General features: G+C 41.4%; 1 protein-coding gene across 3 annotated transcripts in view; it reads right to left on the bottom strand.

Annotated features, from left to right (window-relative positions):
* Positions 1 to 755: 755 nt before the first annotated feature.
* APBA1 (amyloid beta precursor protein binding family A member 1) overlaps positions 756 to 13,432 on the bottom strand; it is an 84,181-nt gene continuing 71,504 nt past the window's right edge. For all 3 annotated transcript variants that reach the window (XM_084224537.1, XM_084224538.1, XM_084224539.1), the window contains 5 exons: positions 12,588 to 12,767; positions 11,583 to 11,795; positions 4,336 to 4,455; positions 3,535 to 3,675; positions 756 to 2,181 (listed from right to left, as the gene is read on the bottom strand). In XM_084224537.1, coding sequence (XP_084080663.1) covers positions 2,110 to 2,181; positions 3,535 to 3,675; positions 4,336 to 4,455; positions 11,583 to 11,795; positions 12,588 to 12,767 — 726 coding nt within the window. In that variant the 3' untranslated portion in view covers positions 756 to 2,109. The remainder of the gene's footprint in view (positions 2,182 to 3,534; positions 3,676 to 4,335; positions 4,456 to 11,582; positions 11,796 to 12,587; positions 12,768 to 13,432) is intronic.

Here is a 13,432-nt window from a genome sequence, read left to right as displayed (position 1 = left end):
TCTACAGTTAAACAATATACTCACAAGCCATTAATTATCTTGTTGCATCAGTGAGGCAGCAGAGTTAAATACTAACCTGGAATACTAACACCATTCTCTTGTGCAATCTGCTATTCTGGAGCCTTGGATTAAATTATATAACAACAATAAATGCAGTAAAATCAAGTCATTGTACATTAATCTCAACACTAAAACATATCCCCTTACTACAACAGTTTATGCACCACTTCATTATGTCCCTTAAATATCTGCTTCCCACAGAAATACAGCTCATCCTCTAACTCTGATCAGGCCATGGTTATCCATGACTTTAGAAAGCCAAAAAATGGACCCCTGACAAGAGTGCTCAGTGGTTCTCAGCAGTGTTTGCAACAAGTGCACATGCACACACCCACTTCCATGAATCCCCATAGCAATGTCTAGGATCATCACTGGACTGCAAGCAACGCTTACATTGCACAGCTCACGTCACAACAAGTGAGACACAAGTGACTATGAACAACACCGCATTTGCAAAGCAGAAGTGGCGTGTGGCTGTGTCTTGTCTGCTCTTGTTTTCATCTCACTGAGCCTTTCCATCACAGCAAAACACAGCACAAACTGTTTGTTTAAAAGAAATCAACATACTAGCCTGGACTAAACGCATGGTTCAACTTCAGTATAAACACCAGTATACAGTCCTGAAAAAAAGTAACTACAGAGAATTCTCTCACTAGGAAGAAAAGACACTGCTTTTTTATTTTTAACCCTCCTAAAAAAATCAAAGAACCCAACCCAGCCCCCTTTTCCCCTTTTGTCTCTAGCATGCAACTTAGAGGCTAATCAAATACAAGATTTCATACATCCCTACAGTTAATCATCTTCATACAAGTGCATATAGTACACACATATCTCTTGTAAGTGCCCTATATATGGGGAAAAAATCACAAGCTAAATTATATAACAAAATAAATAAGTTTATTCCTGCCTCATCCTTTCAACTGTTACCTATATCATGAACTAAACAGGAAGTCAATAAAATTAGACAGGTCTTTGGACAAAAATATATGTTAAAACTGGCTCAGAGAACAAAATTACTTAGAATAGTCTGCAGATCTCTTATAGTCAAACTTCATAAATAGGAAGCACAATTTTAAAAATGTCTATATACACTGGCACACATGACTATGTGCACCAAAATCGGAATTAAGAGCCTAGAAAAAGTGTAGCTATTCAGCAGATCCCCTCAATATTTTTCTTGTGGCTATTGAAAGATTCTCCCCCCCACTTCTTTAACCTCTAAAATCAGGAAGAGACTATAAAACACAAAGCTGGAGAAAACTAGGAGATAGAAACCTGGGGGCGGAGAGGGGGAGGCAGCTGTAAAAAATGCCTCCCAAATTTCTTAGTGTAAGTAATGCAAGAATAACATGCTTCAGGAACTTATGGAGTATCTTTTAGAGTCCTACTATAATGAAGAACAGATGACAGAGGGGAATTAAAAGGTGTGTATTTGGACAATTCATTTAACAACAGCAGCATTTACTGAATCTTCATAAGCAGGCAATTTTTCCTGAGGGCAAAATAAACCTTTTGGTATTCTACTTTCCCCACAGACACAAACCTTTAGTACTGAGCTTGGTGCCTGAGAAAACAGGCCAAGAGAATCAAAGTCACAGGCAGGATATCCAAGAGAACACCTTTTACCCTATACTTCTATCTATTTGGTAATTTTTCATTCAGCAACATTTAATTTACTCAGTTTGTAAAATTACAGCCACAAAAATAAAACTGATTACGTAACATGAAATAGAGCCATCTGTGAATCCTGCTGTAAACTATGCTGCTGTTATTTTCCTGTTTTGCATGTGGAGCTGTATGAAGTTTCACTTGTAAAAAGATGCAACCAAAATAGTTCCACCGATACATTTTGCCCCTTACCAAAATGCAGGAAAATGGTGGGAAGGAGAGGAAAAAGGGATGAAGGAGAGAGCAACAGTGTATTTGTGTCTGTGATGGGGGGAGAGAGAAAGAAACGTCTTTGCAGACACAGAAATGCAGCACTAGAGAGACAAGCACTAATGAGGAAAAAACATCTTCCATGCACACTGTGGCGGTGAGGTGTCGGCTTCAGATGTAAACTGGTTGCTCTTGTGCAGTCAACAGTCTGTACATGGCAGCTGGCATAGTCTTCATATGGATCTAGAGGAAATAATCAAATTAATCAATGTTCCTAAACATGCATACCTCACGTGAAGGACCCAGATAAGGTCATACAAGGCAGAGAAAAAGGTAAAACTTGAGAGAGTTTTCATACCATTATTAAAGTATTGCAGGTGATGATTTTATGAAACAATATGTTTAGCATTGATGAACCATCTAAAATTGTCCACATGTCATATTTTCAACGTATGGTTCTAAAGCATGGAAGTATGGGGCAAATAATGAAAGAAATGGTGCATAGGCTTGCTCTCACTCCAGCTTTTTGGATTTGATTAGCAATGGGCTAATAGAGGTAGAACAGACTTATGGAACAGCTTGAATTGGAAGGGACCTTTCAAAATCATCTAGTCCAAACTGCCCTGTTGCAGGTATCAACATTTTTCAATAGAACAGGTTGCTTAGAGCCCTATGCAACCTGGCGTTGAGCACTTCCAGGGATGAGGCATCCACAGCTTCTCCAGGCAATCTGTTCCAGTGGTTCACCAACCTTATAGTGAAGGACTTCTTCCTATGCCTGACCTATATCTATCCTTTTCCAGTTTAAAACCATTGCCTATTGTTCTGCACTGGAAACCCTGGTAAAAGCTTCTCTCCATTTTTCTTAGAAGCCCTCTTTACACATTGAAAGGCTGCTGTCACGTCTCCCTGGAGCTTTCTCTTCTCCAGGCTGAACAACCAAATCTTTCTCAGCCTTTTCTCACAGGGGAGGTGCTCCAGCCCTCTGACCCTTTTTTTCATGGCCTGCATCTGTATCTGCTTAAGCAGGTTCATTGGTTTATATTGAGGGCCCCAGAACTGCACACAGGACTCCAAGTGCAGATTTTCCTTCTGTATCCTCTCACAAGAGCAGGATACAGAAGGAAAATCTCCTCCCTGTTGGCCACACTGTTTTTGATGCAGCCCAGGATACAGCTGGCTTTTTGGATTTCAAGTGTCCATTCCCGGCTCAGTCCGACTTTCTTTCCAAGTTCCTCTCTTCAGGGGTTTTCCTAACCCCTTTAGTCTCTATTGATGTTGGAGATTGCCCAGACCCAAACAACCTTCCACTTGGTCTTGTTGAACTTCACAAAGGTTACATGGCCACTTTTCTAGCCTGTTCAGGTCCCTCTGATGGCATCCCTTTCCTTAAGCACCACAGATCTTGATGTCTCCTTCAAACTTGCTGAGAGTGCAACTCAACCCCACTGTCCATGTCACTGATGAAGACACAGACAGAGTGCTGGTCCCAGTACAGTCCCTTGAAGGACACTGCTCATTACTGGTTTCCACTGGTTGTTACTGGTAGCAGCAATGAACTCTGCTACGCTGCCTAGACACATTGCTGGTTCTTACCTCACCAACAGCATTTGAGAGGATGTGAACAATTTTCTCATGGGGTGTTGCTACAACGCTCTGCCCATTGATTTCAATGATCCGATGGCCAACACGCACACCTCCTCGCTCTGCTATGCCTCCTCTCATAAGGCTACAGATCTGGAAGGGAGAGCACAAATGTATCATGGGCTGGATAAGGAACAGACACTTTTCATTACCCATTTTTTGTCTGCAATATATGAATCAACATTTAAATGCAGACTTGCAACAGCAAATTCTAAGATGCAATCAATTACTGACTCAAGAGCAAAATTTGTTAGTGACAAGTAGCTAATGTATATTCTCTTACAAAGAGCAGAAAAAACTGTCAGAAAAGGCTGTTTGTGTTGTACATTACATGTCTTTTGGTTTGGAAATTTGAGTGTATGAAGGACCTCAATTTAATTATGTCCATTAGGCAGATGCCTTACAACAAAAAGGATCAAGAACAGGCTTTTGCTTTTGAGATCATGCAATGGCTTGGTTAAAGACATATATAATGCAGGCTGGAAGCAGACTCTTCCACACATTTTTGTTTTTTTAAGCTGAAACAACTTTTTTATGCTTCTGTCTGACTGTAAATTTGTGAACTAAGTGGAGTCAAAGACAAAACCTCTTATTAACACAACTTTTATATCTCAGACTTGACAAATGCAAAATCGTGCTTGCTGTAAGGGAGAAAATAGCAGCTTCCCTCTTCTCACACTGAAACCTGACCACAAAAGGAGAGGAAGTTTCATGTGTGTTAAAGCTTGATCAGAAACAGTAGAAGCTACTTACAATCCCATTCTGCACACTGAAGCCCAACTGATATCTGAGGTCTGGTCTTCTGATCAAGACTGTGGTTACTGGAGGACATCTAACTATGTTCAGTTTAACTCGGGCCTGGTTTTTCAAACCCTGAAAAAAAATACCAAACTGAGAGTTAAACATGTAACAAGAGCAGAACAAAAAAAAGGGTGTTAGAATGCTGACATGGGAGCAGCCTTGAATAAATAGATCTTTGTATGCATTGTACCAGAATCTGATCACTGAATGCCAGACACAAGCAACAGAATATTCAGTGAAATGGGTGATAAAACATCAAATTTTTCTTGCCAAAAATCTGGCACAGTTGTGTGAGGAAAACTAGATTCCTGCTGGCAGTTTCATCATTTGATAACAGAAATCACACATAAAAGGAGGATTAAAACAGGTCTCTGCAGCTCACCACATGACCAAAGATTTTTAAATAACTAGCTAAGTTACCAAACAGTTGCTTCCCTAATGAAATATATTAAATTCTGTCAAGCAAACAGTAGGTCCCACTTGTATCATGCTTGTATAAGCAGCACTCGCACAGTTTCTATTATTCACAGAATCCCAAGATGGGTACGGTTGGAAGGGACCACTGTGGGTCATCTGATCCAACCTTCCAGCTCAAGCAGGGTCATCCCAGAGCACATGGCACAGGACTGTGTCCAGATGGTTCCTGAATATCTCCAGTGAGGGAGACTCCATAGCAATCTGTTCCAGTGCATGGTCACCTACACAAGTTATTCCTTTATGTTCTCATGGAACTTTCTGTGCATCACTTTCAGCCCATTGCCCCTTGTCCTACTGCTCAGCACCACCAAGAAGAGCCCGTGCTCCATCCTCTTCCCATCCTCCCTGCAGATACTTACACTGATGAGATCCCCTCTCAGTTCTCTCTTCTTGAGGCTGAACGGCCCAACTCCCTAAGCCTTCACTCATAAGAGAGATGCCTTGGTCCCTTGACCATCTTTGTACCCCTCCTCCAGACCCATTCCTGGAGCTCCATGTCCCTGTTGTGCTGAGAAGGCCAGAACTGGACACAGCAGTCCAGATGAGCCTCACCAGGGCTGAGCAGAGGGGCAGGATCACCTCCCTCGAGCTGCTGGCAGGGCTCTTCCTGATGCAGCCCAGGATAACATCAGCCTTCTCAGCCACACAGACACACTGCTGGTTCATGGACAACTTGTCCACCAGGATCCCACGTCCTTTTCCACACAGCAGCTCTCCAGCAGGTCAGCCCCCGGCTCTCCCTGGTGCACGGAGTGGTTTCCCCCCAGGTGCAGGATCCTGCATTTGCCCTTGCTGAATGTCAGAAGGTTCCTCTCTGCCCATCTCTCCTGCCTCCTGAAGACCCTCTGAAGGGCTGCACAGCACATGGGTGTCGGCCACTCCTCCCAGCTCAATCAGTGAACTTGCTGAGGAGGAGTCTGCCCCTTCATTGAAGACATTGATGAGTAACTTAAAAAATACTGCACCAGTATTGAACCCTGAGAGACACTGCTACCTAGAGACCTCCAACCTGACCCTGTGTCACTGATTATGAGCCTCTGGGATCTGTCATTCAGCCAATTCTCTATCCACCTTACTGCCCACTAACCCAGTCCACACTCCTTGAGTTTGTCTACAAGGATGTTGAGAGAGATGGCAATGAAAACCTTGCAGAAGTTGTACATCCATTGCTCTCCACTCATCCATTCAGGTAGCTGTTCTTCCGTAGAAGACAATGAATTTAATGAGGCATGATTTACCTTCAGTGAATCCATGCTGACTGCTGCTGATCACTTTATTGTCATCCACATGGACAGAAATGGCCTCCAGAACAAGGCGTCCCATCACTTTCCCAGGGATTAAAGTGAGGCTGACTGGACAGCAGCTTTCTGGTTCTCCTTCTTGCCCTTTTTGAAGACCAGGGTGACATTTGCTTTTCTCCAGTCCTCAGACTAGTCTCCAGATTGCCATGAACTTTCAAAGATGATGGCCAGGACCCTTACTCTGGTGTTTGCTAGCTCTCTCAGCACTCATGGATGCATCGTATTAGGGCCCATGGATGTACAGAGTTTGCCTGGGTGTTCTCTAACTCAATTCTCTTTGACCAAGGGAAATATTCCTTCCAACATTCCTTTATCCTGATTTCCTGGGTCAGAGATTCCTGAAGTCTGGTCTTGACAGCGAAGACAGTCCAAAGGCCCTGCTCAGTAACTCTGCCTTGTCTGTGTCCTCTGTCACCAGGGTCCCCCCTCCATTTAGTAACAGGTCCACATAATCCTTTGTTTTCCTTTTGTTGCTGATGCATTTGAAGAAGCCCATCTTGTTTTCCTTGACATCCTCAGTTAGATTTAATTCCAAATCTGGGCCTTGGCCTTCCTTGTCTCATCTCTCCTTAGTCTGACAACCTCTCTATATTAAGAGGCCTGACCCTGCTTCCATCTCCTGTGTATTTCCTGCTTATGCTTGAGTAATGACAGGAGTTCTTAATTTATCCATGCAGGTCTCTTGACCCTTTGTCTGACTTCTTGCAAACTGGGATGCATAGTTCTTGAGCTTGGAGGAAGTGATCCTTGAATATCAACCTTCCCTGCAGGGCCTCTTCCCATGGGATTCTGTCAACATCCCTAGAGAGGCTAAAATAAGCTCTCCTGAAACCCATGGTTACAGTCATACTTGCTCACAGGCTGGCCCCAATTCTCACACCTCCAACAAGACCTTTCCTGTTTGTCAGGTGAGGTCATGCAGCACACCCATTTCTTGTGGGATCCTCCACCATCTGTGACAGGAAGATGTCACCAGTGCTCCCCAGGAACCTCCTGGATTGTTTGTGCTTTGCTGTGTAGCTTTTCCAGAAGATGTCAGCGTAGGTAAAGTTCCCCACAAGAACCAGGGCCTGTGACTTCAAGGCTGATTTGAGCTCTCTGTAGAAGGCCTCATCCCCCTCTTGACCAGGCATCCTGTAGCACACACCCAACAAGGGTCACCCTTAGCAGTCTGCCCTTTTATCCTAACCTTAATTATCTACTCACTCATCATCTACACCAAGACAGAGGCTAATACATTCCAAGTACTCTTCCTCCCTTCCAAATAAGTTATATCATTTTTACCATGAACTCCTTGCTACAAGAATAAAATTGAATGAGAAAAAATTATTTTTACTCAGGAGTGGTAAAACAGAGAGTGGTAAAAAAAAAAAGGCTGTGGAGCATCCAGTCTTGGAGTTATTAAAATCCTAGTGGGCACAGGATTAACAAGCCTGTTCTATTTTGAACCAAAATATTGGTCTAGCCCAGCTACAGGAGTGACTGCCAGACTCAAGAGATTGTGCTCATATGACTCAGTGAAAATAAAAATGTAATAAACCACAAATAAATGCCATCTTGACCCCTTGTACAACTTCAAGTACTCAGAGCTCTTGGAAATTGTTAAGAGAGATTTTTAAAATGCTTAATTCACACGAAATATAAGCCATAAATCCATTAATAAATAAAATCCACATAAAGAACAAAATGCTTTCTAAAAAATACAGCAACTTTCAGCTTGCTTAATTAAACACCTGCCAATTCCAGTATCTCCTTCTGAATTCCTTTCATACATACAATAGAAATCTGGGTCCCACTACAATCAAGGTGTCAGACACTGACTTCAAATGATTAACTCTGGAAAGTAGTTTCTACTGCAGCTAAGGTAATATACTGAAGTCTCTACACAGAGTTTACTACTGCTGATTCTGTTGAGCTGACCTCCAGATTCAGCAGTAACTTAAGTAACTAAACTGGCATCCTGGCATGATGAACTACCTTGAAGTCTGTTTTCTTGTCAGTGCCCTAAACTGGATGTAATCAACACTGGATGTAAACAGCTGTCCACACAGTGCTGAGCTCAGCTTGGCTCATTCTTGAAAGTTGCGGCAAGACAATGAATGGGTGTCTGATCACAAAATGACAAAGCTCATGGCTGTGGGAACTGCCTTACTCCACACTCAGGAGAAAGATCTGAACTCCACCTCTTCCATGCCTATGGACTCCTCTACTCCAGTTAGGAATTAGCAGTTCACCTCACATGCTCAAGGGCCATTCACTTTCTATAGGCAGGTCTTGACAACAGCACATACTGCAGAGAACAGGGACTTCTCAACTTGAACTACGCTGTGGGCATGATGTTTATGGAAAAGTCTAAAGAGCTTTTGACTGAGCCTTCTAATCCTGAAAGGCAGGAGTCATGCAGAGTACTGGGGATGTCCAGAGTACTATGACGAATTCAAGTGTCTAATTTCAGTCATCTGAATTCACTCAGGGCACATGGACAGAATACTGTGCCCTTACTTCCCTAATGAACATGCAAGTTACTTACATGTATTCCCTGGGGTAAAAAAATAATGTCATCCCTAATGAAAAATCCTTTTAATTTTACAGAAAGTGTATATATTTCAGAAGTGGGTGATCTTCAGTATACAGACTGGTAACATAAACTGATCAGAAACAAAAAATTGTATTTTGACCACCTTTCTTTGTTTATATAGTTCCTGAGTAAATTTCTGATAACAGCCAGTACCAGATGCTTTTGAAAAAGACAAAAGTAACATAATCCTATTAGGGAATAGCCACTACACATGGAAAGCTTCTTCCAAGCTCCACCAGTTTGCAATTGGTTTATGGCAAATTAGGAGCAGAGATTACATCCATAATACTGAATTATCTTGTTTGAAGTGCTTGTGACATATGTTTATCCACATAATATTATCATCTTTTCATAGGAATCCTTCCAGCATGCTAAGGAAATCTGAAATCTGGCATATTTCCACCACATTTAATGATCTGCACTTAGATCATTCATACACATACTTGTTTCCAAAAGTGCTATATGAATAACTCCAGATGTGTGGTTATGAAGATCTGCAAACATACAGATTATCATCTCTTTAGAAAGACAAAAAAAAAAAAAAAGACTGGCAGTTCCTGTGGAAACTGTGGTAAGTATAAGGGAAGAAGAGAAAGGCCTGCAGAGGCTGGAAACAGCAAAGCTCGTTGTTTCTGTATTGAGGAAATACTGATGAGCACAACAAAATCTCCATCTGAATAAGGGAAGTATAAATTATCCCAGTTTTAGAAGTAAAAATTATGTGGGATAGGAAGCAATCACAAGCCTAAATTTGCAGGGGGTTTTGTTTTGATGATGCTGGCACAAAGATGTTTAATACAATTTTTTTTTTCTTCCTTTCTTTACAGATGCAAGACTTTTTTTGCCATATTTTCAGTTTGTCACACATGCTGTCATTTCTGCTCACTGAATCTATAATTACTGGTTTGGTGACTTATGCATCTATTACTTATCAGAGCTCAGTATTAACATTTTGGGAAGCCTAAATGGAAAGTCTTTATAACAAACATCTCAGTTCAAGTATTAAGAGATAATCCATGAAGAAAAAAACATTATTTTGTATGTACTTTTTTTTTTAACTTGGCAAATTTACCTTGTAAATGGAAGCTTATTTTTCAATTTTAAAAAATACAAAGTGAAAGAAAAATCTACATAATACAACTTGTTACCAAAAAGTTGCCTAAATGAATAAGTCTAACAGGTACATTGCTGAAAATCAGGGAAGAATGCCTGTATAATGTACCACCAGCATTACATTATGTGTCTGCCTATGATCTGCAGAGCTAGGAAGGACCATTTCAACAAATAACTCATTTCAATAAATAACTAATGAACTTTGTCTCAAACACTCTCTAGTGATGCATCTTTCCTGCTCTTTAAACACTGATGTTGAAATACTTATTCCTTTGTATGCTACAGTTGCCCCAGGCACTGTTCAATTCCAGATGACCTGCAAGCTTTTCATTGTCACATACTTTTCTGACAACTAGCAGAAAGCTCTTCCAATTAAAATATCCCATTTATGCGAGTGAAGAGAAGCACCAAATAAGCGAAGCACTTTGAAATAACTTGGGCAAAGATGCCACAGAGGGTAGGTATGTCTTTGAGCCAAAGTTTTAAAGCTTTAAAAATAGGTATAAACAAACAGACAAAAACACATTTACTCTATTTCATCCAAATATTAAGAGGTATTTGACAGCCAGTAAGGCTTATGACAATATTAGGCACCTGTGCCTCCATTTCTGATATAAAATTTTAAGTGTACCTAGTAATATCTTCCCTCTGCACAAAATAATCCCTTGTGAACTTGTGCATAGAGCCCTGGTACACAAGTAAATAGCACAGCAGTCTGGAATGGCACTGGATGTTGTCATTCTGTACTGGATCAAGACTGTTGATGCTGCCTCTCAAGATAACTTCATAGCCAAGCTCAGGAAGTGGGTGGTGCGGTGGATTGAGAACTGGCTGAATGAGTGCTCAGAGGGTTGGGATCAGTGGCACAGGTCTACTTGGATGCCTGTATCTAGCAGCATCTGCTAAGCTTCAATACTGGGCCCAATCTTATTTAACTTACCATCAGAGATGGAGTGCCTCCTGAACAAGCTCACTGATGACACAAATGCTGGGAGAAGTGGCTGATACCCAAGTGCTGTGCAACCCTTCAGAAGGACCTTGACAAGCAGGAGGGGTGGGCAGAAAGGAACCTTCTGAAATTAGACAAGGGCAAATGCACCTGGGGAGGAATAATTCCAGGCCCCAGCACAAGCTGTCCATGAGCCAGCAGTGCACTTGTAGCCAATTATGCTGATGTTATCCTGGGGTGCATCAGGAAAAGCACTGCCAGCAGCTCAAGGGAGGTGACCCCGCCCCTCTACTGAGCCCTGGTGAGGCATATCTGGTGTGCTGTGTCCAGTTCTGGCCTCCTCAGCACAACAGGGACATGGAGCTCCTGGAGCAGGCAGGTCCTGTTGAGAGCTATCATTAGGAGACTGGAGCAGTTCACTTAGAAGGAAAAGGTTTACTATTAGACTCAATGATCTTAGAGGTCATTTCCAATCTAAAAAATGCCACAGTTCTGTGAAACGCTTAGGGAGCTGGCCCTGTTCAGCACTGAGAAGAGACAACTGAGAGGGGACCTCATCAATAATGTTTGATTAGACTGCTTCCAGCGGTCCCAACCTTACCCATTCTGTGGTCCTGCAGGGAGTCAGAAAATTGGTGGGGCATAATTTACACTATTTTTTCAGATCATGAAATGGAAAGTGCTATGCAAACATTTGGTAAGAATTTACTTCAGTTTTACACTTTCTGCTCTTCAATTATGTCTCTTTAAAATGTGTAGCTTCCAGAAACATTTTCCCTACCTTTATAATGCTCTGACATGTTGAGAGTGGTAAACCAACCAAGCTGGTCCCATTGATTGACATGATCTGGTCCCCTATGTTCAGCTTCCCAGACTTCTCTGCCGGTCCTCCATGCATCATGTTGGCTATGATAACTGTAGGCAAAATGGATCCCCAGCCAGACTCCACAATCACCACACCTAGAATTTCTCCCTTTTGCTTTTCAATGTAAACCTGTATAGTAAGAAAAAGTGTTTAAAAAAAGTTTCTTTCACACCCATGGAACTAATATCATCCCCCTCCAAACATTCACAAACTCAACAAATATACCCCTCTTCATTTGCAACCTGCCTTCCTAATTCAAAGGCAAAACAAGATAGGATACATGTTTTACTACCTTTCATTTGTATTCAAACATTAAATGACAAACAATACAGACTTAATGCTGAACATCCCTCAGAAGTAATTTCTGTTTATGAAAAGAAGAAATTCCAGTGAAGGAAACCCTGATGCCATGGGCTTTGGTGGACAAAACTAAATAAGAAGAGATTGCAAGACTTTACAACTTTGCATTGGAAAAACATTACCTGTGTGTTCCAGTTGCACACTGGTTTGTTTTTATTAAGCAAGCTGCAAAGCCTTCTGGCACACACAGTTACTTAAATCCTGGAATCAATCATGTTCATAAACCGCTGCTTCTATAAATTTTATGTTATTCACTGTAATTTTTAAAATTCTATTAATCTGTTAATCTGCTTTAAATTGGCATTCAAACACGTCTGAAAATTGTTTGGTACAAAGAACAGAAACAGATGGAAAATCAGTTGACTGCTGATAAATTTGGGGTTCACTGTTTGCATTTGAAATAGAACTGATGACAGGGTGTCTTATTAGAGAGGATATTTTACACTAACTGAGATAATTTATAGGAAGTATTAATGGTTTTTTAGTTTCTGCCAACACAGCCCTGCAACTGATAAAGAGCAGCTGAATACTTGTGGAAAAAAAAACCAAAATGAGACATACATCTTTGCAATTTTCAGATTTGGAGAAGTGAATCAGATCATCATTGTACATGTCCTGGGTATTAAGCAAGTCGCTATATTCCTTCTGGCTAAGGTCTTCTGGGTTGATTCCATTTGCTCTCAGAAATTCTTGGTAGGCCACACTAAATGCTTGACCTATGGACTGTGCAATCAGCTGCGCCTGTAGCAGTTCCCAGAAAAGGGAGAGCAAAAGAAAAAAGTGAAACATTCTGATGATCATGTCCACTGACACTTTCTGTTACAATCACACTGTAAAATGGATCATACAAGTTACCACAATCCAGTCTAAAAAATATTTGTGCCTTACAAATTAATTTTAAAGACCCACAAAATCTCAATACATTTAGCTATGTCATGAATCTAGCTCGGTAAGCAATTATAAATTACAAACATGAGAAAGAAAGACATCCTGTCACAGGTTAAGAACTGCTAATGTTAAGTGTAAAGGTAGAGCCACTGCAGTGACTGTGGCTTGCAGCTATCATTCTTCCCACACATGCTGCTCCCAGATGGCACTCCCTTCCAGCAAAAGCAATGTGAATCTATGACATGCCAGCAATGAAAAACAAAATGCCTACTAGGAAACACACAATCACATTTTTCCTACCATCCTTTACAACATTGATAGTGACTACTCCTACCTCAGCCTCAGATGAAGAAGGAAAAAGGCAGCAACTAGAGACCAGATCTAGCCCTAAAATAACTGCAAAGGGTCATATGCATGTCCTTCTTCATCTTGCTACTACCTTCAGCCTCTATCCTCTACACTTATTTCCCTCCTTCTAACTCATGTGATCCTGGGAGTTCTCTGCCTCTTTCCTACTC

Source organism: Fringilla coelebs, assembly GCF_963513975.1.
Source record: "Fringilla coelebs genome assembly, chromosome: Z".
Taxonomy (NCBI): domain Eukaryota; kingdom Metazoa; phylum Chordata; class Aves; order Passeriformes; family Fringillidae; genus Fringilla; species Fringilla coelebs.
This window is presented reverse-complemented; position numbering and strand designations above follow the sequence as displayed.